Source organism: Heptranchias perlo, chromosome 18 (assembly GCF_035084215.1).
Source record: "Heptranchias perlo isolate sHepPer1 chromosome 18, sHepPer1.hap1, whole genome shotgun sequence".
NCBI lineage: Eukaryota > Metazoa > Chordata > Chondrichthyes > Hexanchiformes > Hexanchidae > Heptranchias > Heptranchias perlo.
The window spans coordinates 21,270,301-21,294,133 of NC_090342.1; the positions used below are offsets into that span (position 1 = coordinate 21,270,301).

Genomic DNA, 23,833 nt, shown 5'->3' on the forward strand with positions numbered 1-23,833 from the left:
AGCCTCTTTCCCACCTAGCTTTGTATCATCAGCAAACTTGGTCCCTTCATCGAAGTCATTAATATATACTGTAAACAGCTGAGGCCCAAGTACTGATCCTTGCGGCACCCCACTAGTTACAACCTGCCAACCTGAAAGTGACCCCCTTATTCCTACTCTTTGTTTTCTGTCAATTAACCAATCCTTAATTCAAGCAAATACATTACCCCCAATCCCATGAGCCCTAATCTTGAGTAACAACCTCTTGTGTGGCACCTTATCGAATCCCTTTTGAAAATCCAAATATACTACATCCGCTGGTTCCCCCTTATCTACCCTGCTAGTTACACCCTCAAAAAATTCTAATAGGTTTGTCAAACACAATTTCCCTTTCATAAAACCATGTTGACTGTTAATTGTATCTATTTCAATTAGTGTTAATTATATTCAAGTGGTATGTATCAATTGGGAACACTCTCCTATCCATTTATATAAGAACTTTTCTTGGGAGTGCACTGTGTGGATCGCTGTGAATAAAGGCTTGGAAGACCAGGCTCTCGTATTCTATCCTTCGCCACCTGGCTATCCAGTTTTTGACAAACTCTGCCTAATCAAATTATAATTTTCTAAGTGCCCTGTTACTACAATCCTTAATAGATTCTAGCATTTTCCCTACTACTACTGTCAAGCTAACTGGCCTATAGTTCCCTGTTTTCTCTCTCTCTCTCTCTCTCCTTTCTTGAATAGCGGAGTTACATTTCCTACCTTCCAATCCACGGGGACCATTCCAGAATCTAGGGAATTCTGGAAGATCAAAATCAATGCATCCACCTCTTTTAAACCCTAGGATGTAGGCCATCAGGTCCAGGGGATTTGTCACCTTTTAGTCCCATTAATTTCTCCAGTACTTTGTCTTTAATATTAAAATTACTTTAAGTTCCTCACTCTCATTAGATCCTTGGTTCCCCACTATTTCCAGTATGATTTTTGTGGTTTCTACTGTGAAGAAAGATACAAAATATTTGTTTAATGTCTTTGCCATTTCATTATTCCCCATTATAATTTCTCCTGCCTCTAAGGGGCCCCAACATTTACTTTCGCAAATCTCTTCCTTTTTACATACTTGTAGAAGCTCTGTTTTTATATTTCTTGCTAGTTTACTCTCATTCAATTTTTTCCCCTCATCAATTCCTTGGTCATCCTTTGCTGATTTCTAAAACCTTCCCAATCCTCAGGCTTACTACTCTTTGACAACATTGTAAGCCTCTTTTAATCTAACACTATCCTTAACTTCTCTAGTTAGCCACGATTGGATCACTTTTCTCATGCGGTTCTTATTCCTCAAGGGAATGTATATTCATTGAGAATTATGAATTATTTCTTTAAATGTTTGCCATTGCTTATCCACAGTCATATCTTTTAATCTAATTTCCCAATCTACCTTCGCCCACTTGCCCCTCATATCGACGTAATTGGCTTTGTTTAAATTTAAGACCCTATTTTCAGACTTAACTACATCACTCTCAAACTCAATATGAAATTCTATCATATTATGATCACTCTCCCCCAGAGGATCCTTAACTATAAGATTACTAATTAACCTTGTCTCATTACACAATACCAGATCCAAAATAGCCTGTTCCCTAGTTCGTTCCATGACATATTGTTCCAGAAAACTGTCTCGAATGCATTCCATGAACTCGTCCTCCAAACTACTTACGCCAATTTGGTTTGCCCAGTCTATATGAAGATTAAAGTCCCCAATTATTATTGCATCACCCTTGTTACTTGCTCCTCTAATTTCCTGATTTACACTCTGTCCAACACAACAACTACTGTTAGGGGGCCTATAATACCTTTAATTTTAACTTTTCACTATTTTTTTCCCTGATGTAATAGGGCATCAGTGACTAAGATCACCTTTGTTAAACTCTGTCCCTTCCTGACACACTCTGCTTGTTTTCACCCAAATCACTACTCTGCTCTACAGTCTTAACTTTTCTCTTTAGACTTATAAATTTAACCCTTACTTGAACCCTCCCCCTCTCTTATTAGCCTGGTTTTAAAATGTGAGCAGATGTCAGAGCAACTAAGCACTTTTAAAAAGTTACCTACAGTTGATTTAAATATTGAGAGTATACACATCCCTACTGCTTTCATTGAACACTTAATTTTTTTACCACTACGTTCAACTAATAATGTCTAAAGGGGAGGGATTGGTCTTCTGTAATAAAACTAGAAATACTTTCTCCAACTGTTCACAAGAGCAAACATTTTCAGAATCAAGGATGTCTTCAAAACAACTGCAGACTGTGTTAATACATTTTCATAAATACATCTATATCCAACATAAGGCTCTTGAAATCAAATCCATCCCATTTTCAGGGCACAGTGTCTAACAGTATTCCAGTCCCAGCACTTTTCTTTGTGTTTTATCTCATTAGCTACCATCAGTAATGAGGTTCTTAATCCACTTTCATCAATTTCAGAAATGAGCTTCTTTGTTCAAAAGTGAACATGAGAACACTACAGAGCCAGTGTCACTGGAAGTGAAGTATACAGTAAAAGTGCCTTGTCCTTATCTGATCGACTGCATTTGATCTGAAGCAGTACAGCAAACTCAGCATCCTGCTAAAATAATGCCTCCAAAGTAACAGCCTAATTATGGACACTGCAGAGCAGCTATTTAAGATGGCAATCAAATAGCACAAAGCCCTCTAATCCATTGCCTTTCGTCAACATGTCAACTGCAAGCCATTTCCTTTTTCTCCCTTCTGAATGAGACTCCTTGGGAGAGCATGGAAATACCAATATTAAAATCTCCAAGAAAAAAAAGACTGTGTGCTAAGCTATATTATACACAGGTTTTAGCTGTGGTATTTTTGCTTTAATTCTCGGTAACAGCATTATGCATCAGCAATGTCATGAATGCACGCAAGAGTAAATCCTGTCTTGCAGCATTAAACTGACAAAGTTGAACAAATTCAGTGATTTTCGTCAAGGAACAGATCTTCAGGGAGGTCTGTAACAAAGAAATTGTACATACTGATGCGATACAGTATTAAGTCTTAGAAATATTACACCTCCACTCTGTACAATTGTAAATCTATGAAAACATAGCAACTCAAATTTCAATTTCAAACAAGGAAATATTTTAATTTCTAGAAAAGGATGAAAAAACACAAAACATTGCTAAATTTTCATCGGAAATGTTAGCACAATGTTCACTTAAGGCTGTGCGGGCACTGACAAGCCTGATCAGAACAGAACACTCATGTCCTCAAGACAGCTTTACAAACAGCAGCAGAAAGAATGGAGGGGGCAGAAAAAGAGAAAAATCTCAAGAATATTAAAGAGGTTTGATTTTAGTAAGTCCAATAGAACAATATGCTTTCTCTTGATGATAAATAACTAATGAAGAAAATAACTAACACCTTATCTAAGAAACAAACTTGTGTAAATCTGCATCTACATGTAAACAAAGACTTTATTATTAACTTTGCTTCTCCCCCACCATTTCTAGACAGTGAGCACAGATAGGCAAGGAACATGTTCTTGGCCTAGGCCCAGAAGTCAAGACGATGCTAAGAATTCCAACAGATGGAAATTGAAAGGCCCTTGTGTTCTACATGCATCATGGCTTAAATCACTAAACCAGAAAGCTGGAATTGGCATAATGGCCCAGAATTTCCTTTTATTTTTGGCACAACAATGGTGCAAGAGATGCGTTGCGCTGGGTTTTTTGAGGAAATTTGCGTGCAAGAGACTTGCACCAGTTTTACACCAGAACATCACTATGCACGAATTTCCTCAATCATTTCTTGCACTCCCAACTCTGCCAAAACCCCACTGAGCTCATTAACATCGCTCCACCCCCACGCAACAGCCAGAGAACACAAGTTCCCTGCATTTACAATAGCTCTGAATGAGCGGAAATTTACACCCAAAATTTTAGGCACAGCAGGACCCAAAGTCACTATTTCTAGCGTTTTACAGCTTTTTTTTTTAGCAATTGCTTTTATTTTTCTTTTCTGAGACCCGCACTGTTTTTCTGTATATTTTGGGTGTTATCATCAGATTCGGTTACATTAAAAAGAAAAAAGCTTTTCAGCACAATTGGGCCGAATCAGCTCAAAACATTGCGGAATTTTGATTTACACTGGGCATAAATTTATACCCAGCGTAATTCACATCTGATTGTTACACACCGGACTTTATGTTCCCACATACACTAAATGAGATTCTCAGGAAATTTTGGCATAAGTTGCCATCCGCAACATTGGCATAGAAACCAACGTAAATTTCGGCATGTCAGATCGAGGAAATTCCATCCCAATGATTTGCAACTAGCTTTGTCACCTTAGCAAAAATTTGGTTGATTTTCTGAGCATGTAGATAATCCAACCGTAATTATTTTTACCTATTAATGGTTGTGTTTTCACAAGGTAGTTAATTAAGGTCCATCTTAATAAATTATAAGCATGATACAGCTCGAATTTAAAGTGGCATTTTCCAACTTCGTGCTCAGTAGAGCACATGAAAGAGAATTGTATCACCTTATCTGATGATGGGAATTTGCAACAAATGCTATTTTGGAAAATAGTGCACACCAGAATTTTTAGTTTGCACTATTGACAGAGGGTATCCACTTTGATTGTGAAGTCAAAGCACTACCCCATAATGTAGTGCAGGAAAGATTCAATTGAGCTTCTAACACAATAGCTGTGGAATTTCTTGTCCACAATTTTACCAAAAAATTCACGCCAAATTTTTGCTAAAATTAGAAAATTTCACTCCAAATCACTTCATTAGCGAAGGTTACACCCGCATCGTGGAATCAACACGCATTCTGCTAAAAGTCCCTTACTAGCAAAAGGTGCTAATACTGCTATGTAGAGAAAATAGTTTTCTCTATTTATTGACTTGGCCGCTGATCAGCCAAGCATTTCTTTTAAGAAGTCATTTCTCAATCCATTGAGAATGGCAAATTTTGATTGTGTTGGGTGGACTCAGCTGAAAACTGAGGGAACTCCCATAAATACGGTGAGCTTCTAGTAATGCATTGAATTTTGCCTCACTGTTAATTAGAACCATTAACACAGGCTCCGCAGTGACCCAGCTACTCATTTATAAAAACATCTGAATGATTTAACTTGAAACGTGAATAAAATAAAGATAACTTGTCATATAGACACAAAGTTCCAAGTTCAATCCCTGACCTGATTTACCAGATTGCAGGCAGGCAGCAGTAGAGGTACTAAGAAAGAACGAACTAAATTACTTAGGGCTTACACATCTTCAGAATGTCCCAAAGCAGTTCACAGCCAATGAAGCACTTCTGAAGTGTAATCACTGTTGTAATGTCAGGAAACACAGCAGCTAATTTGCATACAGGGTTTCACAAACAGCAATGTGATAAATGACCAGTTAACATGTTTTGGCAGTGTTGATTCAGGGATAAATGTTAGCCAGAGCATAGGGAGAACTCCCCTGCTCTTTTTCCAAGTACCACCATGGGATCTTTTACACCCACTTGAATAGAGGGTGGGGGGGGGGGGGTGCGGAAAACAGGGCCTCAGTTTAACATATCATCCAAAAGACAACACCTCCATCAATTCAGCACTTCTTCAGTGTCAGCCTAGATTATTTGCTCAAGTCCCGGGAGCGAGGCTTGAACCTTCTGATTCTGAGGCAAGAATGCTACCATTCAGCCAAGTTTATAAATTGATCTCAGCAACACTGAGTTCATGAGATCTAAGTTTCCTACTTTCAATCCCTATCCAGCAAACCCTGCTGGGAATGGACATGATCAGGCTGGGCTGTGTTTTCCCTAGGATCAAATAACCTACTAACATTCACCACCGAGGGTCACTCATGAATAATGGCCACTTAGATGAGGAGCTGGAGAACACTGGACAGTAACAAAACTGGACACAAAACTGTATCCCAGCAAAACACTAATGCCAAGTCGAGGCGGCAACAAAATTGGTGGGAAAAAAAGGCTAACATTTTGAGGGTTGGGAAGATGAAGAAATAGACTTCCTATCATCTGAATTCTGAGGCTTGCAAAGGTATTTCAATGCAAAAGTCAAAGCCAAGGTTACATCATTGTCTTCTGGCAATATTTAACTGATATTAAATTCAAAGATTTGATCTACAATTATCTGGACCATTTATTGAAGTAGCAGCCTTTACGTGCTGCAGTGCAAGAGACAGCAAGCATTTTTGAACAATATAGCTTATGTACATCACAGTAGTGAGTTAAGTTATGATACACAACAACTTGTATTTATATAGCGCCTTTAACGTATTAAAATGTCCCAAGGTGCTTTACAGATCCGTAAGCAGACAAAATTTGACACCTACGAGCATTTGATCATTTTTGGGAAGGTAAGATGCTTATGCTATAATGCTCAGGTGGAGAAATATCAGTAAGAGTTGTAAAAAATCTTCACCCGTGTAACCTTTCAATTAGATTCAATTTATTTTCTTAAGCCACAAATTTTAATTTTTCAGTTGAAAATATTACAAACTTTAGAAATATACCATTGGCAGCAGTTTCATGTGATTTGTATTTCCATTTACAACTTATCTAGTCAGCCTCACTTGTTAAGATACTTATCGGATCACACTACTACCCTCAACATATATTCTGTGTAACAGTTGCAAAGCAAATCATGACAATTAGGCAATAATAGATGACCAGTGACTGTTTAAAACACTCATCCTCTCATGCCTAACTAATTACTCAAGGTTAAAAACCCTGACAGGTGCACCTCCATCATTCATTTATGGCATTAAATGAACAATGCTTCATCAAATTCCATTTAACCTTTTTTAAAAGTAAATAAAGCAAAGCAAATTCTAAGCTAAAATTGACAGTCACATCAGCAACAGGAAGAGTGTGCAGAGAGAAGAATTGAAATTCCAAATGCATATTCTGAGGCAGTACATTATGGAAAATTAATTGCATCAGTATTATTTCAATGGTTTTAAAATTTGAGTCAGTGAAATAATGAAGGTTTTAACAGTAATTACATCTCTGCAAGGTACCACAATGAATAGGAGGGAAAACCACCACTGGTGACTTATCCAAACCTGCGGAGGCATTGATCAAATCTCACTCCAAAGCAGGTGATATCTTCCCTACATCAAACAGACGGTGATCGGGGGGAATGTCTCTGAACTAAAATATAATTGCAAATATTAATATAATAATTGAACATTCTCTGGGTAGAATTCTTATCATCTATTTGGGGTTCACAAGATCATGGATTTTTAAAACACTTCCCTAAAAACAAATTTAAATCTTGATAAGTTATTCGGAAAGCTTCTGAAAGTGATAAATTATGGAATGTTAGAACCAGGGTGTCAGCACTACAGGGTTAGATTTGGATTGTTCATTATTCTCTAAAGCAGTTGAATATTAACTAAAGAGAGATTTCCACAGAAGTTACAAGAATGAACAGGAGTTTACTCTTAACCCTTCGAGGCTTGTAGTGGTACTTCAATAAGCATTGTTTCAGCGGTTTTAAAAGGTGGATCAGTGAAATGATTGTGGTTGCTACAGAGATGTCATTACTGTTAAAACTTTCTTTATTTCCACTGACCCGCATTTAAAAAAATTAGAAACATCTGATTCCCCCTGGACTGCTGTAAAGAAAGAAATATTTCACAGCTACCTGCATGTCTTCCACTTGCCTAAAGCCACATAACAACCTCTACCTTTTCAGAAACGTGGCTGAGACTGGATCACTACATTTAGGTACCAAATATATTTGGAACAGCTCGTCTATCACTACAGTAGCCCCTCGTCTCCCCATCACATTTTGAAAGAAAACTCAAAACTAATTCTCCTTCCCTCTGCAGGCACCATTTCAAGAGCACACCTTCCAATTCTCTGGAATGTGGCAGCAACCTCACTAGCAAGATCACAGTTGCGCGGCATTTCGCCATCACTGTGGTAGGAACTCCAGGCTTCACTATTTTCTTTTGCTTTTGCCTGCTGGAGAAAAAGAGAAAGCTATGGAATTGGGGCTTTCCCAGCATCCATGTAACAATGGTGTCATCCCCCGATGAAGACTATAGAGCTTCCAACAAGACAAAGCAGACTGAGAAAGAGGAAGGAAAAAAGATGTTTATACTGCGCTGAATACTGCAATTTTAGTTTAACGCTCAGAGCGATGCAAACGGGGACCACATGTTCACAGCCTGTTAACATGACTGTAAAGTTGGGGAAGGCAGGGCTCCAGGATACCGTCAGTCTCAATTGTGATGTCCTCTATGATCAAACAGCCTACTGATAAGGCTCATGCATACGTAAAAGGCCACCAGGGTGCTGCACTGGAATTCAACCAGCACAAGTCAATGCTTTCAGAAGAGGCAACACAAGAGAGGAAAATGATGTAGTCGAGTGGTCAGGAGCTAGGAAAGACAGAGGTCAAGTGAGCAGGAGGAGGAGATAAGCCTGTTAAGTACTTGGAAGAGAAAAATTTCCAACATGTAAATAGATTCATGTTTCAATTTAGAACTGCAACCAGTGAGCAATGTAATGGAAGTCAAACAGGCATCTGAGAAAAAAGGTTGTATAATTTGTGGCTACACATCTCAAGAAAACAACTAAAAGTACTCAATTAACAGGAGTGAGTGAGTGTAATTAGAAAATTGTTTGAGATATTCAATCTCTACTAAGTTTATCATGCAATTACTCTAGTGGAGCCAACTACATCTATTCTATTAAACTCAAGGACTCCATTTATTTACTTTCCCTGTCTGGGTCAATAAACCGATGCATGAAAGTAAATCTATGCAACTTCAGAATGATCAACCAGTAAAACAAACAAAAAACAGCTACAGTCAACTACTAACTGGTGGGGAAAGGATAATTCACTGCTGCTGCTCAAACTGTATTTTTGGCGCTGGTGTGTGCCCTCCACCCCAATACCAAAAGGATAGTATAAAATGGGCAATGTGCATTGGTGTGGTGGTGCGGAGACCTCCCACAAGAAATGGTTTCATACGAGCCAGTGCTAAAATGGCAATGTATTAAAGTGGCAACTCGAAAAAAGGGAAATTTTTAAAAAGTAAAACCAAACTTTGGTGGGTCACTGTCCCATTGACAAATTTTAATGATTGAAGAGCTGGAGAAATTATGAACTCTTTTCAATTATTAAAAATCTCATTGGCAGCAGAGAGCTTGTAAGCAGCACTTCATTCATTTGATTATATGCATGCAAAGCACTGCCGTACCTAACTTTAGAGTGATACACGCACAGGTACAATCACATTCATAGATTGCTTTTGCAGTCAAGGTTGAATGAAAGATTTCATTGGAAGGTAGATGTTACACATTCCTCTAAATCTGCTGCTTCTGGGCAGTCACACAGTAGCATGTCTGTGTTGTTTTACCAAACAATACAATGAGGGTGAATTTCCTTGGGGCTTCTCCAGCTCCACCACTATAACTTCACCGTAATTTCAGCAGAAACCCCACTTACACACATAAATGCAGTTTCCGCCTAACTTCCTAACTTGCCAGCTGAGCGGCAGAAGACCAAAGGATATTCACCCACAATCAAACAACTTACGTTTATATAGTACCTTTATCGTAGAAAAATGACCCAAGGCAATTCACAGAGGTGTATTCAGACAAAAATAACACTGAGCCAAAGAAGGAGATTTTAGAAAAGATGGCTAAAAGCTTGGTCAACGAGGTGGGGTTTAAGGGAGGTTTTAAAGGAGCAGAGGGAAGTATAGAGGCAGAGGGTTTTAGAGGGGGAATTCCAACAGGTGGGGCCTAGATGGATGAAGGTACAGCCACCAATGGTGGGGCAAAGGGTGGGCGGGATGCACAAGAGGCCAGAGTTAGAGGAACAACAAATTGCAGGGGTGGGGGCAGGGGGAACAGCGTGTAGGGGTGGAATAGATTACAGGAGATAAGGAAGAACAAGGCCATGAAAGAATTTAAACCTGAGGATGAGAATTTTAAATTGTTGGTATTCGGTGAACAAGAGTCAATGTAGGGCAACAAGGACAGGGGTGGTGGGTGAGTAGGACTTGATGCAGGATAAAATACAGACAGGTAGAAAGTGAAAATAGAAGTTACATAAAATATACAGCACAGAAACAGGCCACTCGGCCCAACTGGTCGATGGCATTGTTTACGCTCCACAAAAGCCTCCTCCCACTCTACTTCATCTAACCCCATCAGCATATCCTTCTATTCCTTTCTACCGCTTTCTGTTAAATGCATCTATGCTATTTGCCTCAACTACTCCATGTGGTAGCAAGTTCCACAGTCTAACCACTCTGGGTAAAGAAGTTTATCCTGAATTCCTTACTGGATTTATTAGAGACTATCTTATTTTTATGACCCCTAGTTTTGGACTCCCCCATAAGTGGAAACATCTTCTCCTGGTCTACCCGATCAAACCTTTCCATAATTTTCAAGACTTCTCAGCCTTTTTTTCCACCCCCCCCCTAGAGAAAAGAGCCCCAGCCTGTTCAGTCTTTCCTGATAGCTATAACCCCTCAGTTCTGGTATCATCCTTGTAAATTATTTTTCACTGTCTCCAGTGCTTCTATATCCTTTTTGTAATAGAGACCAGAACTGGTCCAAAATTACAAAAACTTGCAATATGAAGTTTCCATTGGAGGTTTAAACAGTCTTAAATATGGTTTGAGATGGCTGGGTATTCTTGCCTATATTAACCGCCTCCTCCTCTCCCCCACCTTGAATCTTGGTAATAACCTGCTATGAAGATTCTCTGTTCATGTGAATATCACTGAAAATCATTGTTGGCTATTCCCCTCCAAACTCTGGTGGTGTAGAAAATCACTTGTTTGAAAATTAAAACATTGTAAAAAGTTACTATTGGAGCAACACAAATTGTTTGCCGAAATTATTTTCTACAAAGTGTAAAGAATTTCAACTTGTGTGCAGTTCCCCTAAATCTTCAACAATCTGCTATACTGATTGCAGGTTCAAAAGATCCCCACCTGTGTGACAAATGAGCATCTCTGAAATAGGTTTCATATCGGGGGTTGATACAATCGAGAACGAGACACACAGGAAGACAGAAATTCATTCATAGGTCCCTCGCTTGGATCACAGTCCATACATCAATTTAGATCATCCTGGATTTACAATTAACTTTGAATTTTCATCACTTAGATAATCCTCGGGAGTCATAGGACATGATCTATATCACACTTGTCATCAGGTCAGCCCATTTGTGGGACATGAATCATATCCCACAACTCAGTGTATTGTCCTGATAAAAATGATTTTGCAAAATATTGAAAAAGCTGCATCAAATGTTGTTTAAATGAGGTCATCCAACGTTGTCTTTTCAAAGTAATTGTACCTCAGTGCAAAAGACAGAAATACTGGACTGTCTGTAAATGCTGTATAAAGCATGTATGGAAATACTGAAATGCGTTTTATAGAATAGATTTTTTTTTTTAAAAAGTAGCATCAAGAATTGGACTTGGAATTTGGGGGGATGGGGAAGGTCTAGCATTGATGAGGTATGGGTAGTATCCAAGAAAAAAAAGTGCAGAAATTTGCCTTGCCTCAAGCTTGAGTGTGAACATGATTTTTTCTGATTGGGTTACACTCTAACATGTGGATCCATAAGGATGTTATAGGAGGGCATCTTTTGATATTCATTTCTTCTTTATTCAAACAAATTATGAATCCCTGGAAAATACCACATAAACATCCATCCTAATCTACTGTACAGCGTTTTGGCTAATTGCATTTTGTGGTTCTGCCTGTTGACTGCAAATCAGCACAACGCTGTGTTACAATCAATGGATGATCCACAGGATGTGGCTGTGAGCCAGATTGAATTAGATGGGAAAAACCCATTAATTATCAAATACCTTCTTTTATTATATAGAAGGTAGAGCATTTGTGTAACACATCATAAAAACAAGCTACTATAATCAAACAGGCAAATGGAATGCTGACCTTTATATATAGAAAACTAGAATACAAGGGGGTAAAAGTTATGCTACAGCTATACAAAGCCCTGGTTAGACCACACCTGGAGTACTGTGTTCAGTTCTGGGAACCACACCGTAGGAAGAATATATTGGCCATGGAGGGAGCACAGTGTAGATTTACTAAAATGATACTTGGACTCCAAGGGTTAAATAACAAGGAGCAATTACACAAACTAGGGTTGTATTCCCTGGAATTTAGAAGATCAAGGGTGATTTGATCAAAGTTTAAGATATTAGGGTAGATAGAGAGAAACTATTTCTGCTGTTTGGGAGTCTAGGACTAGAGGATATAGCCTAAAAATTAGAGCCAGAACTTTCAGAAGTGAAGTTAGGAAACACTTCGACACGCAAAGGGTGGTAGAAGTTTGGAACTCTCTTCCTCAAACGGCAGTTAGTGCTAGCTCAATTGTTAATTTTAAATCTGAGATTGTTAGATTTTTGTTAACCAAAAGGTACTAAGGGATATGGGGCTACGGCAGGTATATGGAGTTAGGTCACATTATGAGCTCCTATATCACATGGTACTAACATGAACGAACTTAGCTATCATCGACACAATGTAAAAGGTTACGATTGCTAAAATGGTATTTTTCATTCAAAACACCACAAGCTGGTCAATTACAACCAGCTGACCCCAACTCCAGGTTCAACCAACAAATGATGTGAACCACTTTTTTTTCTTAACTTCCTCTTTCCATCTCCTAACTGGATTACCAATCTGTACTGCACCAAGACACACCTAGCATCCTCCATTTTTTGAGGGAGGGAAGGAAAGGGAAGGGCAGTCACCTTGAAAGGATTGTACCACAATTCAAGTTTGGAAAGAGATTCTGAATAAAAGTCTCAAATTTCAAAGAATTTATTTAAGCAGAACATTTTGATAACACCAAGTACTATTGCAGTGATATTTGGTAAAGAAAGAAAAATAGGAATTTGTTTAGCACTTACTATTTATATATTTATTGGCCTTCCCTATAACACTCCATACCTTCACTGGATGGAAAGTAACGGTAAGATCTTCTCCCCTCTATCACATGCAGATTTAGTTAGGCAAGTATGGTATATTAGCATAACAAATTTATTTATGTCTACACTGGGTAACAGTAACACAATTTACTTATTTTCCAGGAACTAATAAAAAAAAGTTCCTCTGCTGTTCCACAAACACCACCACCTCTTGTAACAGACTAACCTGTGAATCATATTGAGCAGCTCCACAGGAAATTTGCTAGTATGTCAAAATGAAAGACAATGTTCAAAAAAATTGTTGACCTTCAGCCTGAAATCTACAAGCAGGTAGAAGTGCCCTTTAATGTTTGTAAGTAGCTACATTACCTGAATTTGCTTATTTAAAGCAATGGCTTTAAAAAGGTACAGGCTAGGTTAGCATCTAATCTACACAACCACGCTCCAGTCTATCTGTGAGCAGTAACATGGAAGAGTTCCTTGCATGTACATGAACACCATGGACTCTCAACAATTCTGTTGTGCTCATAATAATCCTGTTATTAAGTCCCCAATTCTTGAAGGGATTTTCAAAACTACATGGAGTTCAAATGTTCGGAGGCAGAACACTTGATAATAACGACAGGCAGACAGCAACACAATTTTTCAAACTTCAGTAAGTTATCAAAAGAAAAGTTCAAGCTGGCCATAACACGACAGGTTTATGAAATCTGATGTAGAATTAGAAAGGTCATCAAGGTGATTTTGAAAAAACATCTGTTAACAGAGGGTGCCTTTCTCAGGTAGTATTTAGTTACCATTTAGACGTGGCTGTAGATTATGCTGCCAATCAAGGTTTTTCACATCTTCCAAGATTGATTTTTTTGGGTATGGTTTCCTAACACAATTTTAAAATAATTGACAAAGTCCATATGTTGAGTAGAATATTGCAATACAATGCTTTCACCGTGCACATATGGAAATGCATATTTTTCACTAAAAATGCATCTGCAATCAAAAGTTGAATGTATTTATCTATTGTTAGCTCGAACATAATGAAAATAAAATTTCAATGCCATTATCACACACGGATCATCATATTACAAAACCACTGCAGTACACTATCCTGCTGCTAATCTATTTCAGGAGTTGCTTCCGCTACTCCTATAAAAACGAAACAACAGACTGCCACTTGCCAACCAAATCAGATTCTACAAATCAAAATTAAATCTGCTTTGCTTCATATAAAATGTAAAAATCATCTCTGAAGCAGATGAGACAGCATCAGAGTGGAGCTAGAATAAGAACCCAGGTCATTTTGTAAGGTTAGACAACAGGTTTCAAGCATGGGAAATGAAATTATAGAAGGCAATAAAGTTAGCTGAAGAGCACTTGTATAATGCAACAGAGATCTGCATTTCTCAAACTCAGGCCCAAGCGTAGGTTGTGTATAATATTGTGTCAATAGAACGAGAAGGAATAGGAATATTTAAAGATTTATAAACCAAGTGGCTATGAAGATTTCCACAATGTATACAGAACTTTCAGCTCTCTTGCCACCCCCAATCCCTTTGCATTCAATGACTACCAAATGTGTCCTGCGAAAACTTTTACACTCACTATAAATTCTAATGAACTAGCTTGATAGATGGAAAACTGCACTTATCAATTTTACACAACCATGTTCTTTCAGCCCCTGGACCCCAAACCTCTAAAAAAAAAATTGTAGAAAGCAACTTGCATTTATGCAGTGCCTTCAACATAGTAAAACGTCCCAAGGCGCTTCACAGGAGCGTTATAAGACAAAATTTGACACTGAGCCACATAAAGAAATATTAGGACATGTGACCAAAAGCTTGGTCAAAGAGGTAGGTTTTAAGGAATGTTTTAAAACCTACATGAAGGCAATATTTTCACTTTTGATTTTATGGAACTAAAATGCTGGAGCAGGTATTCAAGCCACAAATTCTCAAATGACTTCATTGACTTATCATCCTTTTCCATTGGAAAAGGAGAATTCAATGTGATTTAAAAGGGAATGCCAATTCACTATGAGCATTTTACACTATTGGCGAAGACCAATTTCACCCCATAATGACCAAAATAAAGTTCCAAATTGCTTAGACAATAATTGATCAGTAGGCCTTCATTGAAAGCTCAAAAGACTGTATATCAAGAAGGGATTTCTTTGGAGGCTTAAGAATTCTTTGCAATTGAACATTATTGTTAATTGTATGTGATTTACATCAATTAGTGTTAATTGTATTCAGGTGGTATCAATTGGGGACTCATATCCATTTATAGGAGGGCGTGTAATGTTGAGTTGTGTGAATAAAGGCTTGGAAGCAACTGAAGACCAGGCTCTTGTATTCCATCCTTCGCCACCTGGCTATCCAATGTACAACAATTATAACACATGGGCTACTTCCCAAACAGGTCAGACCTCCTATCTGGAAGCTTAATACCACTGTTGGACTGGACAAATAGGCTTGTGAACAGAAATCCAAAACCTCCAGCCTCCGTCTGCGCGCACGCACGCACGAGTAGTTAAATCGCACATGTAGCATTTAGGTAGCAGCAAAGCATGATGGGATACTTGACCATTATGGGAGCAGTTCGTAACCCACACTGTAAAAGCTGACAAAGGCAGGTTTGTTGGATTTATGGCCACCACCTCGCTTATGTCCAGAACACATTAAGGAATGTTTACCCAAGGCCGAGGCTGACATTGTTTATCCTAACCAGCTTACTTCGGATGATTAAGGGAGGAGCGGTGGATATCTCCAAGGTCACCCTAGCACAAAAGGGAGTGAGGGATGAGCTGATCAGGACTTTGGGAAGACCCCCATGCAGTCTCAATGTCTGGGATTTGTGTGATAACTGATAAGGGTCCTCCTCAGGAATGTGAGATGTTTAATGTCATGGGACGACCCAAGGTAGCCCGACAAGCGAGTGGCAGACGATACCACCCAATGAAACCCACTGTAGTTACGTAAACATGTACCCTCACCTTTCACAGCAGGTGGGTGTTGCTTATTGAAAGGTATAAACATGCTTGTAGTGCTTATGTTCCTTTGAGACTTAGGTGCGAGCTTGAGGAAGCTAACCACTCTCCCTTTGTGCACAAAGCTTTCTAATAAACTTTAACTTTGTCAGCAGTTCAGTCTCCGTTTGGTTTTGCTCCAAAAATGCGAGTCTAACACCGCCACTCCTTTCCGTTTCAATTCGCCATTCCACGGAGCCTTTTAATTAACCGAGCCTTTTCATCGATTCATACATTCTGTTAATTGCAGCACACTTCTGAATACACTTACTCTAACTAGATTCTCCCCTTCCTCCTCAACCATTCCAGTCAGGAATTAGCAGATTAAATAGCATAAAATCATTTCACTGATTACTGGATCTTAGTCAGAGTCAGCCCTAAACACAATTGCATCCACATGGACTATTCTGTATCTGTTTGTAAAGTCTCTCTCCCCATCATCTCTCTCGTCACCAGTCCATCAAATCTCCCCAATAGGACAATTAGAAGATTGCAATCTTTGTGGCAAAGTTCATCAACATAAAATCATCATATACTAATCACTAAGATGATACCCAAGTTTATCACCATTTCTCAGAGTATAAAACATGTAGGGTGCACAATGGAAAACAAAGTCATGTTGTACAGCCTAACAGCTACAACATTTAAACTTTGAACTAATGACCACAAATATTTAAAGCTCAGTTCTTGCATCACAACTCTCCCAAGAAAAAAGTACAGGTGATGAAAGAAATAGTTACAAAAATAAAAACGGAGATGAACAATTCACAGGTCGGGAACCTACATTTTGAGACGGGGTTTAAACTGAAGCTCAAGTGAACTGTGGGGAGAAAAAAAATTAATTTGCAGTATTTATTTTCTATCACTTACTTCCCTCACATTAGGGAATGTATTGCAATAACACCAGATAGACTAAAGGGCCTGACCTTTGACACAGACAGCCAATGGGTAAATAGATCGATACAAAGGTTAAAACCTACCCATTTCTTTAAATAGGAAGTCAACAAAACTATCACTCTCAAAGATACATTTTAGCTCAATACGTACCACAGAGGTAATTTGTCAATCTGTGAATAATCTGCATCTTAATAATGATGAATTTTCCACCTCAAAGAGGGAGGACACAATCACTGGTCCAGACCATTTAGTTTTGAGGCATAACAGTGTCAACAGTAACACACACACACCACACACAATTTTGTTACTACCTTTGCTTTATTAAAAAGTAAATAAAAAGGAATTCTTAAAACTTGCTTATAAAAATTCCTTCTTATTTATTTTAATAAAGATAGTAGCTAAGCAGTATAGACTAGATAACATAATGCAATACCCTGGGTAAACCAAAGATTTGAGCTGATACAAACATTTTCTCTCGGCTGCCTCTTCACTTAAGAAGCCACATTCAAAATATTTAAATCCATAAGGTTCCTACATTTGATGTACATGGAAAATTTGTTGGCTTAATGCCCAGAATTTCATATACAAGCTTTCATAATAAAACAATTTCCCAACTGTTTAAACAAACACATGTCCTTACTTAAAATAATTCACTAGCAAATCTAAAGTGTATAACTGCCTATCCTTAATCACTGCTCGCAATAATAATGTTCCTGTGGGTACAATATTTTTGAATTTCACTGGTTCAGTCTACACAGGCTCAAACCTACGTCTACATAGAGCAAGCATTTTATGCAGAAAAAACTGAGGCATAATGAATTCACAAAGATTTTTTTAAAATTCATTCATGAGATGTGGGCGTTGCTGGCTAGGCCAGCATTTATTGCCCATCCCTAATTGCCCTTGAGAAGGTGGTGGTGAAGGTTCTCCCACAGTGCTGTTAGGTAGGGAGTTCTAGGATTTTGACCCAGTAACGATGAAGGAACGGCGATATATTTCCAAGTCAGGATGGTGTGTGACTTGGAGGGGGAATGTGCAGGTCCCACGTGCCTGCTGCTCTTGTCCATCTTGGTGGTAGAGGTCGCGGGTTTGGGAGATGCTGTCGAAGAAGTCTTGGCGAGTTGCTGCAGTGCATCCTGTAGATGGTACACACTTCAACCATGGTGCGCCGGTGGTGAAGGGATTGAACATTTAGGGTGGTGGATGGGGTGCCAATCAAGCGGACTGCTTTGTCCTGGACGGTGTCGAGCTTCTTGAGTGTTGTTGGAGCTGCACTCATCCAGGCAAGTGGAGAGTATTCCATCACACTCCTGACTTGTGCCTTGTACATGGTGGAAAGGCTTTGGGGAGTCAGGAGGTGAGTTACTCACTGCAGAATACCCAGCCTCTGACCTGCTCCTGTAGCCACAGTATTTATATGGCTGGTCCAGTTAAGTTTCTGGTCAATGGTGATCCCCAGGATGTTGATGGTGGGGGATTCGGCAATGGCAATGTAATTGCACGTCAAAGGAAGTGGTTAGACTCTCTCTTGTTGGAGATGGTCATTGCCTGGCACGAACGTTACTGGCCACTTATTAGCCCAAGCCTGGATGTTGTCCAGGTCATGCTGCATGCGGACACGGACTGCTTCATATATATGCGCAAGGCATTTTCTCAACCTTTACTATACAATTTCCTACCTACGCCAAAACAGATGCAAGCTGAGTCCCACTACTTTAGTAAAGAAATTGGCTGACTGAAGCTAATTGTATTTCTCAGAGGGCATCTGGCAATAATATCGCAGCCAAATGGTTTTCTCAGCAAAGTTAATGTTCACAGCTACTATAACAGTGGACAAAAAATCTTTGGCCAATAGCAAACTTGACTTCTTAAAACTTTGTCTGCAAGTGGCTAACAGAAGCTATTTTTCAGCCACAATCCATTAAAATCAAACCTGGTTAAGTGACCATGAAAAACTATCAAACCTTTGACCATTAGATATTTTGGCACAATGACCAAATTTTCAGCATTCACCACATTACAAATGGAACAGAAACATCACAGGGTATTTCATATTCAGTATATATTCTACATTTATAATTTGTGAATTCCAGTTGTTTGCAAACTTTAATATGTAGGGATCACCTGCAAATATTAACTAACTACACAGGAATCCCCTGCGCTAACTTCTAAAAAAAGGGAGTGCCAATTACCCATACAGTCACTGAGGTTTGCAGCAAATGTTTATTCAATTTTCCCTTAAAAGATGCAACGGTCCACTTTAACTATTCCCTGGGGCAAAGTAGTCTATGCTCCAACCATCATCTGTATAAAGATATTTACCTTAATCCAAAAAAGGAGTATAGTGTATCATTGCAGAAAATATTTTTATTGGTAAAAAGAGCAACAGAAATGTGCTAAAAGCCAACAAGTAGTATGATGACTTTATGAACTCCCAATGATCCCTTCACAGACCCCCTAGAATTCAAATATACTGCATTAGAACTTGCTAAGAACAATTGTAAGGCACCACAAAACAATGATGAATTATGATTAAGAAAACAATGGCGAGATTTTAAAAACATTAAAAAATGCGAACTGTCACTATAAGTGCGTTCGTCTGCAAAAAAAAAAGCTAACTTTGAACAGTGAAATACTTCACCTGAATCGTTGGCCCAGATTTTGCTGCAAAAACAGCGTCTGAATGACACATGCCGTTATTAATACGCAAATTGGCCAGCAACTTGGGGTGAGGAAGAGATACCTCGACAAGTGCAAATCGCCATAACTTGCTGGCCGATTTGCGCTGCTCCGTTAGCTTTGAGAAAACGGCATCTCACCCTTAACTTCCCTGTGATTTTCATAGTTGCTGCATTTGCACATTAATCTTACCACAAAAAGTTAATTAAGTGTAAGCACCCTTAACAATGTGATAATTGTTAATGATTGCCAATCAATCTCACTTGCCCAGAAAGTGAATAATTATACGTGTTGAGTTGTTAATTGTTGGAGATTTTAAAAAGTCAAATTTTTAAATTTATTTTTCTTACTTTTCCTTTCGGTCTCTTTTTTCTGTCTTAATCCAACCTTTCTTTCTCTCTCTATTCCTGATTTAACATTGAATTCACCCTCCAGCTCAGTCCTTCCTTTGTTTATTTCTCAATCCTTAAATCTCACTGGTTAAGGAGATACACTTTGTCCCACATGCCCTGTTGCCCTCGCTACACTGTTATCCACTCACACTTCCAGCAACTTTGGGCAAAAAAAATTTAAAACCTAAACGTGCATTAACTAGTCTAACTAATAGAGCATGCCACAAGATGCTCCGTTCCAGCAAAATCTGGGCCAATGTCAACAGAACAAGTCACCTGTTAAATTACTGGCTTTGATACAGTCAGAATGTAACGACATTTAAACTGACCACCACAAAAAAATTCTCACAGTAACCCTAACCAAGCAATGTAGTAAAAATAGAGCATTCAATTAGAAACATGATGGGAAACAGAAAAAACATTGGCAAACTAAGTCAAAGACATACAAACTGTGGACTTATGCCCGTTCTTACGATACATCTGAATTTCCTCCATCTTTTACCCGGTTCTTTGAAACCTTCATCCAGACCATCCTCTACTCAACAGCATGGCCCCGGCCCACCTCCAAATGAGGGCACAATGCAAATTTCCTGCATTTACACAGGTTCAGGACAGATATAAACTTGCACCCAAATTTTTTTTTTGGCACACAAGCCCTTCTTTGAATTTATGCCTGTTGAGAACGGTTGTGGGTGCCAGTAGCTCAGTGCCACACTGTGCTGGCTATGACTATAAAAGTATTTTGAATCAAAGATGGTCAGGCCAGGTACCCTTTCGTAATGGAAAACAATTCTTACCCACTTCATCATGTTGGGCAACTAATATGAAAGATCACTTGCCAACCCTTACACTTCATTTACTGTTTAATAAATGTTTGTAAAGAGATCTTCGTATTAATAGCCCAATGATGAAGAAGTTTGTCAGAATGCCTTGTGCTTCTCCATTTCCAACGATTTTCCTGTCGAGTCTAGATAAATTTTGTAAAAGTCAGAATCAACCTATCCAGTGACAGTTGCGATTGTGGGGTCAATGCTACAGCCCTTTAAATGGTAAGGAGATCGCAATGAATGTCTCTCAAGGCCATTGTGCGATCTCATAAATAATAGGTAACTTTTTTTTTAAAAAGGTCAAATTTTTGACCTGTTAAGTAGTACAGTATAATTTTGGTTATTTTTGAATTGCAGCTTAGGTAAGTCAGTCAATAAAATTGGACACTTTTTTTTAAAAACTGAAAAAGTTTGGTTCCTTCTCAAGGAACTAAAAAGTATTTGATCTTCATGTTGGCTGTTAGATTGTCATGAATGAAGGTTTCTTTTAAGTGGTCTTGTATAAAAAGAGTATACTGTTTTACACACGCACCTAACTCAAGATGTTCTGATATATAGCTTTTGCTATACTATAATTTTAAAAGGAGTAAAATTTGAAACCTTATTTTATTGTAAATTGTTGATTAACATCTGTAATGAATAGACTAATGGTTTAAATGGAAAGATGGTGAGTACATTTAAAGTTTAAAAGAGACAAATGAAATCCCTTGCTACTAGCTTGAGGGGCATTTTGTCATTTGTTATCTTTTGAACGTGTTAAGAGTGTAGATACGTGATCCTGAAATGTTGACAGCTGCGACTTTGCATTCCAATCAAAACACACTGCATTTAATATGGATTATTTGTGATTTGCTGGGGCAATACTTGGCTGGGAATGTCTGCATAAATGTACAACATATTCAAATATGCATCTTAAAACAGGGCACATCAGAGTGTGCTTGAGGTTAAAACACTAAATTGGCCTTCACGATTTTTCCATTGTATTTTAAAAACAATTTAGGAACTGTGAAACTTATTTTTATTCATTATCAGTTCATCAAACCCCCCACCTACATGATGGAAATTGTGCTATTATTTTCAGGTGCATGAATATAACCAAATAATTGCCTGATGGAGAACTTGTTTTAAATAAAAGGTGGAAAAACATTCATTCCAAACAATAGAGTGTGAGTTACAAATGGTTAACATGGACATTGAAATAAATGAAAAAGTATAGATTCAAATAAAACAATATTCATGTTCGTTTCTTTGTTTGAAGCATTTAGCCTTTACACAGCTATAACATATCCACAAAATGTAGACTAAAGTCTGTAGTATATAATTAGGGCAAAATGAAATTACATCTAAACGGTTAAGTTTGATTATTTTTAATCTTCTTTCCCATATGATCCCATTTTTCTTACTGGCAACCTCCAGAAGTAATGATCATTCAGAGACTTTTAAAACTCAACAAAACCGATTATTTTCGTTGTTAGCAAGTTAAATAGAAAATATTCATTTTTAAAAACACCATTTGCAGCAAACGCTTTTTTAATTTAATGTATTTCCTATAAACGACTTTGAGCTGTAATTATGCTGGTTTATTACACTCCGGCGTAGTCTAATTAGATAAAGGGAATTTAGGCGTAAATTGAAATCAAAATCATAGTACGAACGGGCGTAAATCAGGTGTAACTTCCCGATTGTGCCTCCGCGGGAAATTCCTGGTCATTCCCAGCAACGCCCACGTCAAGCCAGTAATCTTTCATCTACTAAAGGATTCCCAGTAGTGGCTCCCATTATTTTATTCATCACCAGATTTTGTAACTGACGATATAGTCGTAGGTAGGGTAGTTTAAGTTAAAACGCCACATTTATACTCCAACTCACAAAGTACTTAATATGAAACACCAAATAGTCAATTCTAGGACCCGACTGAACCATATAAATATCACACACACATAAATGGTCGGGGTATGTATGGGTACCGACCATGCTGCAGATGTTCCGTCAACAAGATACCGCTCCCTCTAATCTACAAAGTAACCAGGTGTATCCAAACTGCAGCTTCACACAAAGCTGAAAACAATCATAACCGATTCAACCTTACATTAACAAGTCTGGCTTCAATTATTGAGCCTGTCAGGGAATCAATGCCATTCATACCCATCAGCTGCCGTTCCCGTCTGGAAATTCACTCCACAGCAAATCATGCACATAGCATCTCAATGGACATGGTTTACACTTCAAATCAAGAACAGACAATCAAACTTAAATCCAACAGAATTCACACAAAAGCCTTGAAGATAGAGTTAAATCTTGTGTTTACAAAACTACCTGTAAGTTTTCGAATAGGTTTACGTGCAACTTATTTTAACACCTCCCAGAGGGTTTACATTCCAGAGGCAATGCCATACTACAAACAATTGTACGAGCAACGTGTGTCTGTATCTTTGCTGGAACCCTTACAGTTCCCGAATGCCAGCGCCGTCCCTTCGCCTCTTTCAGCCGGCTCTCAGCTGACTGACGAGTGTGTGTGTGAGAGAGAGAGAGAGAGAGAGAAAGGCTTTTCCACAGCCAGCCACTCCCACTCCCCGCTTTACCTCTTTCGTGATCAGCTTGCAGACATGAAGGCATGTTCTTCTTCCACACCGGCATCTTCCAAAAGAACTCATTCAAAACCTGGCGGCTGTGCGGAGGTTTCCCTGTCAGTCGATCACATACATCGGCGGGCGAGCGAGCCGGCCGGCAGTGAGTGCGGTGCGGTCTCCTCTCCCCTCCTCTCCCCTCCCCTCCCCTCCCGCCCGTGCCGCTAAACGGCGGCCTCGTTGTGAAGCTCCAGCACCCCCAGGGGCTCTCACCACAGACCAGGGAGGCACACAGATTAAAGGATTAGCAAACTTTCGAGGGGGGTGGGAAGAGAAAATAAATCTTCGGAATCCCACGTATCAAGATACAAATGTTACATTTTTAACACACAGGGATGGGGACCGAGTTTTTTTTTTAAAAAGAGAACACACAGCATTAACCCATTGTGTGCAGCGACCAGATCTCCCTGTGTGAATTCAGGTGAAAATAAAAGA

At 38.8% G+C, this 23,833-nt stretch overlaps 1 protein-coding gene across 1 annotated transcript in view; it reads right to left on the reverse strand.

The window, feature by feature from the left end:
- grip1 (glutamate receptor interacting protein 1) overlaps positions 1-23,518 on the reverse strand; it is a 284,071-nt gene extending 260,553 nt beyond the window's left edge. The window contains exon 1 of the mRNA XM_067999485.1: positions 23,354-23,518. Coding sequence (XP_067855586.1) covers positions 23,354-23,408 — 55 coding nt within the window. The 5' untranslated portion in view covers positions 23,409-23,518. The remainder of the gene's footprint in view (positions 1-23,353) is intronic.
- Positions 23,519-23,833: the final 315 nt, after the last annotated feature.